The sequence below is a fragment of the Oenanthe melanoleuca genome, chromosome 2 (genome assembly GCF_029582105.1).
Source record: "Oenanthe melanoleuca isolate GR-GAL-2019-014 chromosome 2, OMel1.0, whole genome shotgun sequence".
Taxonomy (NCBI): Eukaryota; Metazoa; Chordata; class Aves; order Passeriformes; family Muscicapidae; genus Oenanthe; species Oenanthe melanoleuca.
In genome coordinates this window covers 134694024-134710088 of record NC_079335.1, presented here as the reverse complement: position 1 = coordinate 134710088, position 16065 = coordinate 134694024, and the positions used below count along the sequence as shown (strand labels likewise).

At 41.9% G+C, this 16065-nt stretch overlaps 1 protein-coding gene across 4 annotated transcripts in view; it reads left to right on the top strand.

Moving 5' to 3' along the window:
- The first annotated feature begins 248 nt into the window (after window positions 1-248).
- Window positions 249-16065, top strand: part of EPC1 (enhancer of polycomb homolog 1) — a 60383-nt gene continuing 44566 nt past the window's right edge. For 3 of the 4 annotated variants that reach the window (XM_056485229.1, XM_056485228.1, XM_056485231.1), the window contains exon 1: window positions 14180-14827. In XM_056485229.1, the coding sequence (XP_056341204.1) occupies window positions 14675-14827 (153 nt within the window). In that variant the 5' untranslated portion in view covers window positions 14180-14674. Of the gene's footprint in view, window positions 394-1146; window positions 1251-14179; window positions 14828-16065 lie in introns of those variants that run through there. The other variant, XM_056485230.1, reaches the window with a different exon arrangement.

The following is a 16065-nucleotide window of genomic DNA, read 5'->3' as shown; positions in this document are numbered from 1 at the left end:
TATGTAAAGCAGGAAGTTCAAATTACACAGTGATGTAAATTCCCAGTGATTGATGCCCTTTTAAAAACAATAAAAATCCTCGAGAAACGACAATGTTGGTGAACGTGCTTCCCTCCCGATGCTGTCTGGCGGTGCCGTGCGGAGTTTGGCTGATGTATTGTACTTTTCGTGCGGATTTTATTTTGGATTTCTACCACTTCCTGGAGGCCAGGGGGAGGCACAGTGGGAGGAACCAAAAAACTCGGTGCCACAGCCATTTTGTTTGTGGGCAGCATGGTAGAATTCTGTCAGTCAGTATAAGGAGGGGTTTTTAAACCAGTATTTATGGAAAAACTATTCCTGCTGTAACGGACGTATCTGTTGAATTTAGTGTTAATTTAGTCCTTTCATAAGGTAGGTGTTTCTAATTGTAAGTAAATCGAGTATTTGTCGGGATTGAAGGCTCCCTACTTTCCAGGAATCAGGGATTTTGTTTCAGGCATGACTGGCTCTTTGGGAGCCCGGCGGGGCGGGGGTGCCGCGGGGGGAGCCGAGGATGCGCCGGGCGGCACAAACTTGCTGCGGGGCTCGGAGTGGGGGCGGGGGCGGGGGGAGGGACGGAGGCGAAACGGCCAAGTCTTGGAATTATTTGCTCCAACTGTCTTTCTTTATTAATTCTCAAGAGGCAGCTGCTCTCTCCGAGGGGAGGATGAGGCGTGGGGTTGCGCGGGGCGAGCCGTAGTTTTGCAGTGTCACCGAAAACCAGCGCTAGACTTTGGTCCTGTGTGCTCCAGAGGCGGGTGTAAAATGGCACACTGCATTTTTCCAGGCGGCGGCGGCGGCGGGGGGAGCGGGGAGGCGGGCGGGGGCGCCGCTGCCCGTGCAGCCCATCGAGCCAACGCCGGCCCCGGCAAAGTTGTGACCCCGGCGGCACCGGGTCCCCCGCCCCGGCCGCGGCCGCCCGCCCGCATCGCCCGCCGACCCTCGGGAAGCCGCCTCCTTCCTCGCCCGGCGATCCTGCCGGGGTGACGGGGAGGGGGAGGAAAGAAGAGACAGAGAGGAGGGGAAAGGGGAGGAAGAAAAAAAAAAAAAAAAAAAAAAAAAAGAAAAGAAAAGAAAGGAAAGGAAAGAAAAGTCTCACTTTCTGCATTTGCGAAATATTTTAAGGATGTTCGGGAAGCCCTTTGCAGCATGGAGGTGGCTGGTTGTAGGAGAGCGAGTATGCAGTCCATATTGTTACAGCCCTCCTGCAAGGGCTGCCTTCTTCAAAGGTAAGTTTGTGGCTTTAACCAAAAATATTCGTTTCTGCGGGTTTTTGGTGTGTATTCGTGCTGTGGAGGATTTTCGTTGTGTTGGTGAACAAAACGTAGTCTTGTATTTTTCATAGCTTTGATCTCATGTGAATCCCACCCAACGGTGTCTCCTTAATAGCGACAATTACTGAAGTCAGTTTTGTTTCCTCTTTAAAATTTTATACACGCGAAGATTAAAAACATTTTAACCTCAATTTAGGGTATAAGAACTCAAATATTTTCCAGATGGACTTGGGGTTTTTTTGGTTCTGGCTTTTTGTTGGGGCGGGGGGGCAGGGGGGAATTCTTTACCGAGTAATAAACGGATCCAGGACCAAATATGTGACTGTCTATATAAATATAATGTAGCTCTTGTGTAAAAAGAAGCATATTATTGCTGCTATATGGTCTGACGGTAGCTGAAAGAGTTTATAATGCCATTTGTGATGGCTCTTGATGTATTACTTTGGTTTAAAGTAAGGGGGAAAACTGCCCTTGGTATGGTGAAGGTGGAGATGGACAGAAGAGGGTTTATATTAAGTTATATCTCTTACTAAACAGTGGCCTTTTTATTTACAAATTCCAGCTCTTGTGATAATTAGCTTAAAGCATTAGTTATATAAAGGTTCTTATTTCCCCACACTTCACTTAGATGTCTTGGTGTTCGGTTGTTTGTTCTTTTTTTTTTTTTTTTTTTTTTTTTTTTTGGGGTGGGGGGGAGTGGTTTGTTTGATCTTTTTCTTCCAAGAAGGTACATTTTGGAGACATTTTGTAATTTTTGGCATTTTTCTAGGCGCTTTCTTTTTTTTTTTTTTCTTTTTTTTTTTTTTTCTTTTTTTTCTTTTTTTTTTTTTTTTTTTTTTTTTTTCACCCGGTGGGAGATCTTTTTTGTTTTGCATTGCTCTGTGCTGGTGGCGCTGTGGGGCTCCGAAACAATTCGTGTCCCTGGCTCTAAAGGGGGAGGGGGCCGGGGGGAGAAAGGTGGGGCACGGGTTGATCTATTGTATCTTTTCCTTTTCTCTGTATCAAAAGTAACCGCAAATTAGTTAGAATGATGTTGAAATTGTATCTCTAGAAAATTGCAGTGTCGCATGAACTATGGCCCGGCAGAGGCATGACCTCACCCCTTCGCTGGTTTGTGTAATGAAGCAAATCCTTAATTTTTTTTTTCAATCCTGTAGCTAGAGTCCAGTTTTCCTCAGTGATGAGATTTTAAGTCCCACCCCCAAAATGATTTTACAGTGGCTGCAGATGAAAGGTTTTTAAAGGATTTTTTGCAGCCAATATGGAAGGCTTTGGCACACACTTATTGTGCAACTAGTCCATTGTTTGCTCGTTGTGAAGTTAAAGGTGCCATCCACGGCTGGTTATCAAGCCCTAAGGTCCCCCTTGCTCCCCTTGCGGGCTTGCATATGCAGATCTCCTGATGAGGTCTATAGGAGTTTGGGTTGTGTATGAAGGTGGGGTTGAAAAGGAGGGAAAACCTAATGTAGTCCTTCAGATTGTAAGAGGATTCACCTGAGGTCGGTGGGTTTTTTCTTTCCTGTTGCTAAGTGGAGCATGCATTTTACATGTCATTATAAATAGATATATGTTAATGTGTGTTGTTTTCTTTTGTTGCAACCTACAGATCACCTCGGTTCTAAGTGCAAAAGGATTAGAAGGCTTTCTGCTAACATCCATATTAGGTGTAAGAAAACAGAAGCGATTAATGTTCTAAGATGGGTGGGAGGACATAGTCAAGCCCATGATCAGAGCATATATTGGAAACTCAACAGGTTCAGGAACAAATTTGTCATTAAATTTAACACATTTTTAAGGAATCGATGTGCCTGGTATTTTGGAGTGATAAAAGCTGGTAAATTTAGAGGCCTTTGCATCTATTTTACATTTCAATGTCTTCAGTATTTTCAAAGAATAAATTTGACAATTTTGAACAGGCAGTTCGAAACAGTCTCTAAACTTCTTGTGAATGTTCAAATCTTCAAGAATGCGTTTAGAGTTTGGTTCAAAGAGTTTGCTTATTAAGTTAATTTGTTTTATGGAAACTGATATGCAACTTCAGTAGATCTCTGTAACAGTCTCTTATTTATTATTCTTTTTTAAAGGAAGGTAAATTTTGCTTCTGTCTTAGGTAAAATACATCCTGCAACCTTCTACCAGTAACAAACATATATCCAAGAGAGCAGCCAGCTTTTATCATCTCTGCTCTGTCAGACAAGATCTGCTTTTATGGATTCCTAGCTGGAGCAGAGACCTGGTAGCCTATGACAGTGCAGTATGACCATTACTTCTTTGGCTTTCTAGTACAACTCTTAGATCTTGAGGACAAATATCAAGACATAAACCCTCTTAGAAAGCGTGGATTTTGGCCATCTTCCATTTCCATTTCTGAGACCTGGTCACTAGGTCATAAGGTTGGCATTTTGGGCAGTTTATGCCAATAGAAGTAGTGCCAGTTGTTGAATCTATTACAATAATTATCAATCTAAGAGAATCACTAGATTGTTTAATTCTGATACAACTTTTATTCTTTGACATTGTTTAGACCAATGTTCAGTGTGCTCATCCATGGACAACAGTACTGAGCAAATGATAAACTGAGGTGCTTACTGAAAGTATTTTAATGGTCTTCTTACCATCCTTCACCATGAAAGTGGTGATTTCTTGTGCCTGCAGCCTATGCGTGCAGGCCATGAGCAAACTGATTGTTGTGATCTTGCTGCTCAGAGTCAGTTTGAGCTCAGTGAAGTCAGCAAGAACATGAAATCTGAATGGAAACTTGCTTCACACTTGCTCCCCTCTATCCCAATCAACTGAAACTACTCTTTAAATTCGGTTGTGGTTTTGCAACTTTGAAGCTGCATCTGATGAAAGTGTCTGGTTTTACTCCTATCAAATCATAAGGTGAGAAGAGTGAAGTGCTGGTGCTCTGCAGTTCAGTGGTTTTCACACCTACTTCCTCCTTCCTTTCTGAGCCATTGTGTTGCCAATAAAAAGAGTAAGAAGTGTTTAAGATTTAGCATTCTCTCAAAGCTACATAGCAACAAATTTATCTCCTGCATCTTCTATCTTCTGCAGAAATACCTGGAAGAGTGGTTCAATCGTTATTATGTTTTCCCCACTTGCTCCTTCTGAAATACCAGTACGTGGAATTCCAAGACCTAAAACATACCTTTTTTTTTTTTTTTTTTTGGTAGGTTTCTTATTTTTCTCCCTTACATATACCCTCCATTTCTAAGGTGCCAAAATGAATGTATTTTTCTCCTAATACAGTTTCCCTTTTACCTAGAGAATATATATGGAATCCAGATACCTTTAAAAGATACTTGGGTCTCTTGGCTTAAAACTATTCAAATTATAGCATCATACTATAGACCAATCTTTTCCAAGAGCTTAATTCAACCTGACTGACCAAAATGTTCTTTGTGCCTTCATGAGATTCCTCTTGTAATATTACTAGTGTTATGTATTCAAGTAGGAGTCATGGTAAAAATAGCTGTCTAAAATTGTCAATAGTAGTTAGTGCAAGACATGTAGATCCCAGGCAGATATGATCAGCTTCCAAAGTTAACCAAAATACCACAAGAAAACCTCCTCAGTAGTGGGTTGGTGGTGTAGAAGAATGTTATTTGGGTTCAGTTCAAACAAAAGCCATACTCCCTGCTTCATTCTCTCATATGTTGTGCTCTCCAGTTTCTTATGCTGATAACATACCTTGGTGCCTAGGACTCATGTCTGTTATCTTTTGTGGGTTCTAAAGTATTCATTGTGTCCTTGATTCAACAAGGTTTCAAAGTTGGGAGGGCTATCTTTATGCTGGACACCTTGTGACATCATCTTGTTTCTCACCTTTCTTATCTCATAACTTGGCTAGCTGTACTTCTCCACATCATACTTGTCAGCATCAATTTGTAGCAGTGAATAATTAGTTCAAAACTTACTTCAAGGATCATCTGTTTCCTCACTGTGAACAAAGGGCAACATATTACATGCCTGCTTCAGACTCATCCTCTACAAAGTTATGTCTCTCCACACCTGTTCCAGACTGATATTTGCATGACCTTTCAGTGTTATGAAATTATCTGCTCTAACTCCTATATGCCAGAGGAACTGCTGTAGCTAGTACATCCTTCCACATTTTAGCATTCTTCATATTTTTCCTCTCTTAGCAAATAGCACAAGAAGTTAATTCGTGTTGCAGTGAAGAGACAATCCGAGGTTTTAAATTCTTTAGTAAATATGCAGGGTGGGGAAATGTCAGTGCTTTGAAATATAATTCCTGTGTTGCTGTTGTGAGTAACAAAATATGCCTTGGACAGATGTGACCACACATCACTGGCTTCAGGTCTTGTGGGGCTTCTTTGGACCCTTTACTAAGTCACATTTCCATTTTATTGTGTTACCACTGGACTGCCCAGGAGCAAGGTAATACCAACACTATAAACTTCTTTATTAGGAAGGTTTGTTCATCAATTCTCTATTAATAGTAGCTAGAACCTGAAATTGGTGGTCAGAAGGTATTGCAGTGCTTAAAAACTCAGTACAGTTGCTAAAAATGATTCTGCTTATCTCCAGTATAAATAACAGAGAGATGGGTACTGCCAAATAATGAGAGTCCTAGTCTTCACTATTTGTGCAGTGATTTGGGATGCTGTTGTGGAGCTCCTGAATGGTAAATGGAAAATGGTTGTTCAGAGCCATCCAACACCATACAACAGAAAACAGTAGTTACAGATGCAATGTCTATTGCTTTGATCACCAGCAAAAATAGCAAGACCTCTAAATATAGTCCATGGGAATTTCAGCTTGGAGCAAATGACTGAAAATGGAGGATGCTGACTTGTCATCTTCTGTTGTTGAGCAGAACCTGGATCACTTTTGCTAGGGCTTGGGAAAAGGATGAGTCAGATTTTACAATGCATTGAGGGCTGGGATTTCCAGAGGAAGAGAGAAAATGTGGGGTTCAAACTCATCCATGCTCCCAGGATTGCCTCATGGATTTTACTCAATAATGTTTAAATGTAAAATGTAGGAATTCCAGGGAATAGTGAGCAGATTTGTTCCTCCCATAGCAGTCTCCCTTTTGTCAGGTTCCATTTTAGTTCTTCCCTGGGTTAGAGATCTGGGAAATAGGCCAGTAAGGTGGTGTTAACTCACATTTCTCTGGATTTATAGTAAATTTGGCTTCTGAGTGAATCAGAATCCCTGTATTGTATACATTCATCTGTATGATATGCCTTCAGATGAGTATTGTTAAATCTGTAATCCTCAGTGGAAAAAAACAGATCAAGTAAATCATAGCTTTAAAAAATTACAAAAGGACTCCAACAACAGCAAAAACAATAAGCAAACAAACACAACCAAATTTTGGACGTTTGCTATGAAAATACCTATCTTAAATTTATTTGAGTATCCTGATCAGGTCTCCATCTGCCTCCTGTGACTAGTTCAGATATGAACGCCCTCATTTAATCAGAGATATCCTATGCCAGTGAGCTTGCTAATACTGACCTGTGCATGATTTAGGTAATGAAAAGTTAGCTCTTAATCCTCATTCCCCTTTAGAGCCTTGAGAAAATGACTAAAGGAAGCAAGACCTTTGGCCTCACAGGAGTGTGCATCTGGAATATTCATTAACACAAATAAGAATGAACTTGCCATGTTTGTTCAAACAGATTTAAAAATCAGGTGACTCAAATTTGGGAATTTCAAGGCATCCCTTTCTATTTACTAAAGAATCTTGGTGCTGCCATAACCTGATAACTAAATGGATAACTTCTTGAAAGGGTCCTTTTGCCTGACAGATTTTCATCTATAATGCCAGGGGTAGGCATGGCATGTTTTCTGGCAGGATTTATTTAAAAGATTTTTTTTTCCTCGAGAAAATTTAAATTTAATTTAAAAGGTTATAATGTAGAGCAGCTGCATTATTCCTGATGGTCTTAAAGGTATCCACACAAGGCAGAACATCTTGATGTGTTTAGACAAAGTGATTATGTATTCACAATTCAAGAAAAGTGCTGCAATCAGCATCTTTTAAGGAGAAAACATGCTGGATAACAGAGAGGGGGGTAACATCCATCTGATAACTCTGTATAGACACATTCTGTTTAGCCCATATTCATCTATAACCACATAATGAATGAAGATTCCATAAGAAAGTATTCTGCTTTCTTTTGTCATCTCTGAATCAACTTCCAAGTTTAAAACTGGGTGTTGTGTGAGTCTGTGGGATTTGGAAGGTCTAGTCAAGCAGATTTCCAGATGAAATACTTTAATGTGAGGAACTGTTTTCCTTCCCATATTTCATATATTTCATATATTCCCTGACATACATATTTTTTTTTAAATTAGGTGATGTCTCTTTATGCTAAGACCCTTCTTGAGTTGCTTATAAATCAAAAGCCCAGCAGACTTGTGACCAGTGGCAGGCTGGTGCACATTACCCCCAGTGTTAATGCCAGGGGTCTGTTGTGCTGTGTTGGTCAGAGGAGCAGAATGACAGAACAGCTGTAAAACTGACACATTGCAGAATAAGAGAATGAGAACCAAGTGTCTTTGCTGGAGATGGATGAGGGGGTTAAAGTCTTACCTGCTTGTAACATGAATGATTTGAGAAAACCACTTTCCATTTGGCTCTGTTTCTCAGGTCGCCCTTACAGCAGATTTGGGGTTTTCACAGGGGAGGTGGGAAGAAAATTCCAGTGATATCACAGCACTTCTGGTTCTCATATCCCACCTACATTAGTGACAGAGAAAATAATGTAATGTGATTTCTCTATTTTTTTTTTCACAACAACTTCATGTTTGCATCTAAACCATAACACTTCCCTCTCAACATCTGCCCATTTCCCACAAGTTGTTTGCATTCTCTAAATGTTGAAAAACTTCAGAAATTGCATTTTCTTCAGGTTAACCCTATCAGAGCTTTACATTGTGACAGCATCTGCTGTCACTTAAATATATATAGATAAGGATATCTCAAAATAGTCTAATCTGATCAGTTTTATATTCAGAACTAGCCTCCTCTGCTGGATATTTACAGTCAAACTTAATTCATTAGGCCTTTTCTCCCCATTAATGTAGTGTTATTAATTTATGTTTTCTTAAGTGTATATATAAACATTTGGTTATAAATATGATCATGATTATTCTATCCCAGAAGACAAACAATATTTTTATAACATTCACTCATGTTTAATTTTGTATAAATCAAACTACAGTGTGTAAAAAATTCATTTCTAAAATTGAAAGAATATTTGTGTACTAGTAGGCTAATTACAAGCTTTGGAAATCCAAAAGCTGAGTTATTCGTATTTTTTTCATTTCTTTGGAGAAATGTGTTCGTGTTAAGTAAAGATGGTATAGCTTGCATATATACTTAATAACACATTAATATTAATTTGATGGGAAATTCAGAGTTCACTCATATTGTAGGTATGTAGGCACATCCAACTAACATTAAAATATAATTAAAAAAAAATCTAAATATACATTTTAGAAAATGCCTCTTCATTCCAAGATGCAAATGTATTTTCCTGCACCAAAAGATTTCTGAAGCCAAGTTAATTCCTATCTACATGTAAGTCATTGTTTTCCTCAATTGTGTGAGGGAAGCAAATAACCTACTTTCATTCTAGTTCAGAAACTGCAAATTAAAGCATTTGGCTTTATGTAGAAACTCCACATTAACTCAACTCCACATTATTTAACATCAGCAACGTAATTCTGAAGTTTGAAAATACTTGATCATACTAACCAGAAGCCCAGAAGCACTTGAAATGATTTTTCATGAATTGACTTTCAAGACAGGATTTCTATCTTGGCAAAGTAAGCTAAAAATTTAAAAGTTAGACAATATATTATTGTAAGATATTTAGGTCTTACTATTGAACTGAATTTGCTATTTTATTTGCATTTACCTTGAGCCAGGCAACTACCAGGGTAGAAGTAAAATTTCTGAGGTCATGCAAAAGCAGAGAGGCTGTCCTCAGTTTACCCCTTTATCCCATGTTGGAGTGTGAGCACTGCCAGTTGAGGTTTATGGAGTGGTGCCATGTGTGTGTTTGTGGTAGGGGTTTTTTTGTGGGTATTTTGTTTGTTTGTTTGTTGTTATTGTTGTTTTTAGCTTAATGGTCATTTGAAGGATTCGGGACTGTTTGCAGACCCATGTACATCTATGAAGCTAATTTCTCTACTGATTTCCTTTCTTTAGCCTTCCACCTTATACTATGCAGAATATCAAATTTAGTCTTAGCTCTTTGATTGATGAATTAGCAATTGTGTTGGCAGGAGAACATAGGGCTTTTTTATTTGGTCGGTTGTTGTTTGCTTTGGTTTGGTTTTTTATTTGTTCATGGTTTTTCTTGCTTTTCTGGTTTTTTGTTTGTTGTTTTGGGGTTTTTGTTGTTTGTGTTAGGGTTTTTTTTTTGCTAGAAAAGCATAAAGGTTTTGCCCTTCTGCTGGCTCTTCTGCTAGAAAAAATACAGGATCATGTGATTAAATTTACTTGACCCAGAGATTATTCATGTGTTATAATATGATGTTTGCAAAGGTCCATGCCTAAATCAGAGGTGGTAACCAGTCCACCCTGCTCAAATTGTGTTTACCTAATAGTATTATTATTGTTTTGTATGTCAGAACACAAAATGTTTTGGATAAAGATTAAAAAAAAAAACAAACCCAGAGCATAAAATCACACATTTTTTGTTTTGTTCCCTTTTGTTTTTCTACTTAATCCTAAATGATTAATTTGTGAAATGACTTTCTCATAAAGATGACTTAATCAAGAATTCAAGGTGTTTTTATTATAGTATTTTAGAGGGGATATATAATGAATATAGAATGAAAACATGGAGAAAATAATAAATCACTTTGAACCCTTATAATTCCTACCATAGCTGTTCTGCATCTATTAAAACTTAAACAGGGAAAGGTGTATTTTGAGGCAAAAGAGTTTCAGCATAATTTATTACCACCACTGTATCTAAGAGAATAATTGCTTCCACTATAGTGTTTTCCCGAGACACATAAAAACTTAATTAAAACTCCAATACTATACAGAAGCTATATAAAGTAAACTGATTCTTTTCTGACAATACTAAAAAAACTCAATCAAATCCTTTATGCTTTCAGATAGAGCCCATGTTACCATTTTCTTGCTTATCTGCCCAGGTGATGTTGGGACAATTATGAGTCTGTAAAATAATAATCCTTAGTCATTAATTCCTTTGAAGTCTTCTTAGCCTTAATAACTTAATTGGTGCATTGGCTGGGAAATTTCAAATTGGGGAACCAAAACCACTGCACTAAATTGCTGTTTCTGCCCAGTTTAACTGAAACCATAACAGTCCTCCTATGGACAATGCCTCCACCCCCTCTAAGAGTTTAGCTATCACTGGAAAAGTAGAAATCTGGCAATAGCTTTTGCTGCTCCTCTCTTAGATTTGTCTCTTCTCAGTAAGAGAATTGCTGGCTAGTGGCTTTTCCTTCTTGTTTAGATACGGCTCCATGGCATATCCGTTTGAGGATCAGCTTCATTTTCCTGAGGATGCTGAACTCAACTTTTGAGTATTTAAAAAAAAAAAGCATTTAAAAAACCCAAAAAACCACAACAGGTCAACAAAATTGCTGTATAAATAAATGAAAAGTTATTAGAAGCAGGGCGTAAGGTAGACACAGAGTGAAAAAATAAAATGCAAATATTTATGGATACAAAAGTCAGTGTATAGTATAGTGTAATACAAAATACAAAGCCTAATTTAAAAAAAAAAACAAACAAAACACCAAAAATGTTTAAGAAAGCTTTTTCTTTAAGTTGAACAACTGTCTCCTAGAATTTTATATCCTTAAAATACAAAATGCTTGAAGCCAAAAGGCAAAAAAACCAATGTGGTTTAACCTATATACACATCACGTGTAGTACTTTCGTGATGATTGCTGCTAGAATGGGAGGAAAAATTAAACCCATGTCCAAAAGGCTACAATTAATGCTTAAATAAATGCTTGGAAGTCTTTCTTGAACTCAGAGAGGTTTTAAGCCATAAAACTCAATAAATAACAAAATTTGTAAAAACTTTTCAAACAGTACACAGGACTTGCAAACCAAAATAGAAGTTACTTTTTCAGGCTTCACAAACCCAAGTTGGATGAGAGCACAAGAGACCCTATCCCTGTCTGTAGGTGCATGGATCAAGTTGTATTTTTGCCCATAATGTTCTGTAAAATTCTGTCTGAATTTAGTACTTTTGAATGTATTTTGAAATTGTTATATTTACCAGCTGTATAGCTGAGACACAAAGTGCTTTCATTTTAGTTAAGCTAGCTCCCTTAATTGAGATCATAAAAAGATAAAGCCTTAAAGAAATCCCCCAAATGATTCCAGTAGTTTAAAAACAATAATGATAGCAATTCTAAATGTCTTTTCATTATATTTCAACTACTTTACCTTAGAGTTCAGTTTTTAAAATAGATACACAGCCCTTAGGTTCAACAAGTTAATTTATACTTACTGATCTTTTATTTAGAGCTCCCAAAGAGTATTTTGGTCATTATACAAAACATACCAATTCTGCATTAGCTACTGTCTTAGTGCAGCACTGATGTAAAGTGTGCATTTTGGTAAAAGCTACAAAATATAAAAAACCCTAAAATATACCTGCATTTTTTAACCAAAAGAGTGATAAAATGGAAATATCAGTCTGGTTATGTTCTATACATTTTCCTGTCACCATCTTTTACAGAACAGACATCAGGGCTGATGTCACATTGTTTTCAATTATCACACTTTCCATCTTATTAACAAATAAATTTTGAGGACTAATCATCTTCTGCTATAAAATATTTAAACACAATCTCTTTTATTGGCAAAACATTAAAAGCAGATGAGTCCAAGAGTTTCAGGCCAAAACTTTTTCTTAATGCACTGTCCTCTTTGTATCCAAATGTTATTGTCCATTCTGCTTGCTCTGCACTTTTCTCAAGCCTGTGGCAGGGTTAGAAATGCAAAGGTCACTTAAGGATAAGTTTGAATTTGATAATTCTTCCTGTATAGTTCAGGATATTTTCAATACTTTGGTTTTCATTATATTAATTATGTATTGTTTTCCTTTCATCAGCATAAGTGGAGAGTTATATTTAATGCCCTTTTTTTTGCTTAGCTGCCAGGTGTTTCATTTTCATTTAATTTTTTAAGTCAAATCTAATCTATGATGGCATATTGCGATTCTTTTGGTGTTTTTTTTCCCAGCACCTTATCTGTCTAGATAAACTAAATTATTCAGTATTAGTGGAAAATTATGTAGATGTTTTATGGGCAGCATTTTTTAGGATTATATTTCTAACTAGTGTGTGTTTTAAGCTTTAGAATTAGAGAAAAAAGGAATCTGCATGTTTAAACATTTGATTCTGATGTAACTACTGAAATACAAGTTAATATATTATATTCCTTAGTTCATGCCACCCTCCTTTAAAAAAAAACAAACAACAAACAAACATGCCTCCCTGGGAAAAAAAAAAAAAAAAAAGTTTCATTCTCTCTAACAGCTGTCTTCCACTGCACTTACCCATTTGCAGTACAGGTAGAATTTAGCATCCCAGAGATGTTATGAAGCCAAACGAGCTGCAGTTTAAGCAGTTTGGGAAACCTAGAGGCATGTAAACAGTTGGCTTGAATCTTCTCTTAACAACTGCATACATTAATATTTAATCTAGTGTCTAGCACTGGTTTAAGGTTGAGGATAATGGTGGTATTATTATTAAAGAGGTGGTGCGATTTTAAAAATGGCTATTATTTTTATTACAATTTCTAAAATTGTCTAGCAAACTAGGGTTTCTTTATTTTTTTTTATATAGATCTATGCCGTATTTCTGAAAGTTCTGTTTTCCAAGAGCAGTACGTGATAAAGAACTGTTTACCGATTCCCGTGTGACGGTAAAAACTACAGCATTTTGCTTTAAAAGTGGAGGGACACCTAAATTCAGTCAACATATAACGGTGGCGTATTTTAAATGAATATAAGCATAACTTCGATAAGATGGATTTTACTAGAGCTAGAATTACCTAACCTGGTGCATGAGCACGCAGAGTTCCTTATCTAGACGGCTGCAGCCCGGCCTGGCCGGAGCGGAGCCTGCGATGCCCTGGGGCGGCCTGTGCAGAGCACCGAGACCGGCTAACGCGGCATTTCCGATCCCTCGCTTAGAGCCCCATAGTGCATCACTTTAATCGACTCTTTGAGATGTAAACGAGCTTCCCTAATCAGACATGCTCAAGTGGGCTCTACCCATTGCCTGCGGTGAGCTCGCTTGAGCGGGTCACTGATGATAACTTAAGTCCACGCAGGGCTTAAACCAGTTCACATGTCTGCACTTTGCTGCACTTTGACTAAGTTTCTGAAAACCTCAGAGAAACGGGGTGGAAATGCCGTTGTGGAGGTGCCCGGTTCTCAAGGTTTTTCACCGCTTTCGGGCAGGTGCCGGTGTTTCCCCTTTATCTAGCATAATTCGCGAATTCGGTTTGGCGACGCGGGGCAGGACAGCGGCTGCGGGGCGGCGACCGGGCCTGAGGAGAGGGGCGCTCCCGGGGCGGCCCCCGGTCCGACGCCCCCACTCGCGGGGCGCCGCTCCGGCCGCGGCCGGCGGCACGGCAGCTCTCCCGGCTCGGGTGAATTCCGAGCCCGCCGCCGCCGCTCCGCGGACCGGCCCCCGAGAGGCCGGAAAGGTCGGGGCCGGCACCTCCCCGCCCCTCTCGCCCCGGTTTCCAAAGCTGTCACGGCCAGGCGCGGCTGCAGAGGAGGTTTCCCCTGAGGTGAGGGGCTGGGGGCTGCCCCAACCTCCTCACCGCGGCAGGAGCGGAGCGCGGCTCCGCGGCGGTTCGGCGGCCGGCGGGCGGAGCGGTGCCGCACGCGCTGCTTAAAACCCCCTTTGCTCCCGCCTGCGCCCCCGATCCCGGTGCCCCGATCCGGCTGCGGCGGCTCCGAGCCTTCCCGCGCTGCCGAGCCCGCTCGGGCCGCTCGCAGCGTCCCGCGCTCCCGAGCCCGCGCCGCCGTGCCCGCGCCGCGCGCGCTCCCCCCGGGCGGCGCCGTGCCCGCGCCCTGCGCGATGCAGTGTGGGAATGGCTGTGGCGCTGGGGTTGGCTGAAAGAGGCGGCCAGTCGAGGTTTAATGTCCGCCATGTTGGCCGTGGCGTATTGAGCGGAACCGGAGCGGCGGAGGAGCGGAGCCAGCGCCCAGCCCAGCCGCGCCAGCGGGCGCCGCCGGGCCCCGTGTCGGAGTGCGCCCCGCCCCGCCGGGGGAGCCCCGGTCCCTCCATGAGATCGCTCGGCGGGGTCCGGCTCTCAGCTCGGAGCGCGCTTGCTGTCGCCCCCCCCTTCCCAGCCGGAGCCGCCATCGCCGCCTAACATGAGCAAACTGTCGTTCCGGGCCCGGGCGCTGGACGCGTCCAAGCCGCTGCCCGTCTTCCGCTGCGAGGACCTGCCTGACTTGGCCGAATATGCCTCCATTAACCGGGCCGTGCCGCAGATGCCCACGGGCATGGAGAAGGAAGAGGAGTCGGTACGTGAGACCCCCCCCCCCCTCGGCCGGGTCCCACCATCCCCCCCGCACCCGGGCCCCCACCTTCGCCTCTGCGCAAGCACAAAATGGCCGCCATCTTCTCCCCACTCTCCCCGCCCGCCGGGAGGGGGGGAACACCCAGGGCGCGAAGGCGCCGAGCCCGGCCGTCCTTCACCGCGGCCTCGCCCGGAGCTCCCTCACGGCCCCTTCTCCGCCCGCTCGTGCCCCGCGGCCGCCGCCGGCCCCTCCGCGGGACCCCGAAAGGCACAAAGGGGGTCACGTGACACCGCGGGGCGGCCGCCATTTTGTGTCTCGGTCCTTGGGCCGGGCCTGGTGCGGCAGCCGCGAGGAGCAGACGGGGCCCGGCGGCGGCGCCGTGCGCGCGCTGCCCCGCCGGGGGGCGCTGCCGAGCCGGACGGCGCCGCGGGGGGCGCGCGGCGGCGGGAGCGCGCGCGGGCCCGGCCGCCCCCAGGGGAGCGGGGCCCGGCGGGGCCCCTGCCTTTTCCTTTTCCCCTGCCGGAGATAGGAAGTGGAAGGGTTTGTGTTTAGGTTTATTTAAGAACCCCTCAAGTGCCTTCAGACAGGCGCGGTGTAAGTAAGGTTGTGATGGTCCCCACGCAAGTCAGTTCTGAAACGCTACTCAGAGTAACGAAATCCGTGTTGGAGGCTAAAAGTCTACACTTCCTGCTCGGTTTTGCTGTCTCAGTGGAGGATGAAACTTTAAACCATTTTGAACTTCAGGGTCATTTAATCATTCACTCAGCACTTTCCAAGATAGGTAAAACACTTGGTAACTGTTACTGTTGAAGACTCTGCTCTGAAGTGCATTATTTGCAGTGTTGTAAATCTTTAATTATTTCCGTAGTATAATCAGTTTTCCCCATCTGTGCATTAAGCACTGCAAATAGGGAAGTACTGTAGAAATACAGTTATGTAAGCAAGTTTTGAAATTTGGTGCTAAGAACAAAGGTGACACTAGCTCGGTTGGCTAGAGCAGCATGCTAATAATGCCAATGTTGTGAGTTCCATCCCCGAATGTACTGTTCACTTAAAGAGTTAGACTCGATCCTTGTGGGTCCCTTCCAACTCAGAATATTCAGTGATTCTGTGACAGTTTCTAGTCCTGAGTTTTTCTAGTTGTTAGACTTCCATTTTCCTTTGAAGGTGACAATCTGTTTGTAGTTCTAGATGTAGCTAAGTTGCAGTTGCATTTGTTTTAAGACAGATATCAGTTTTAA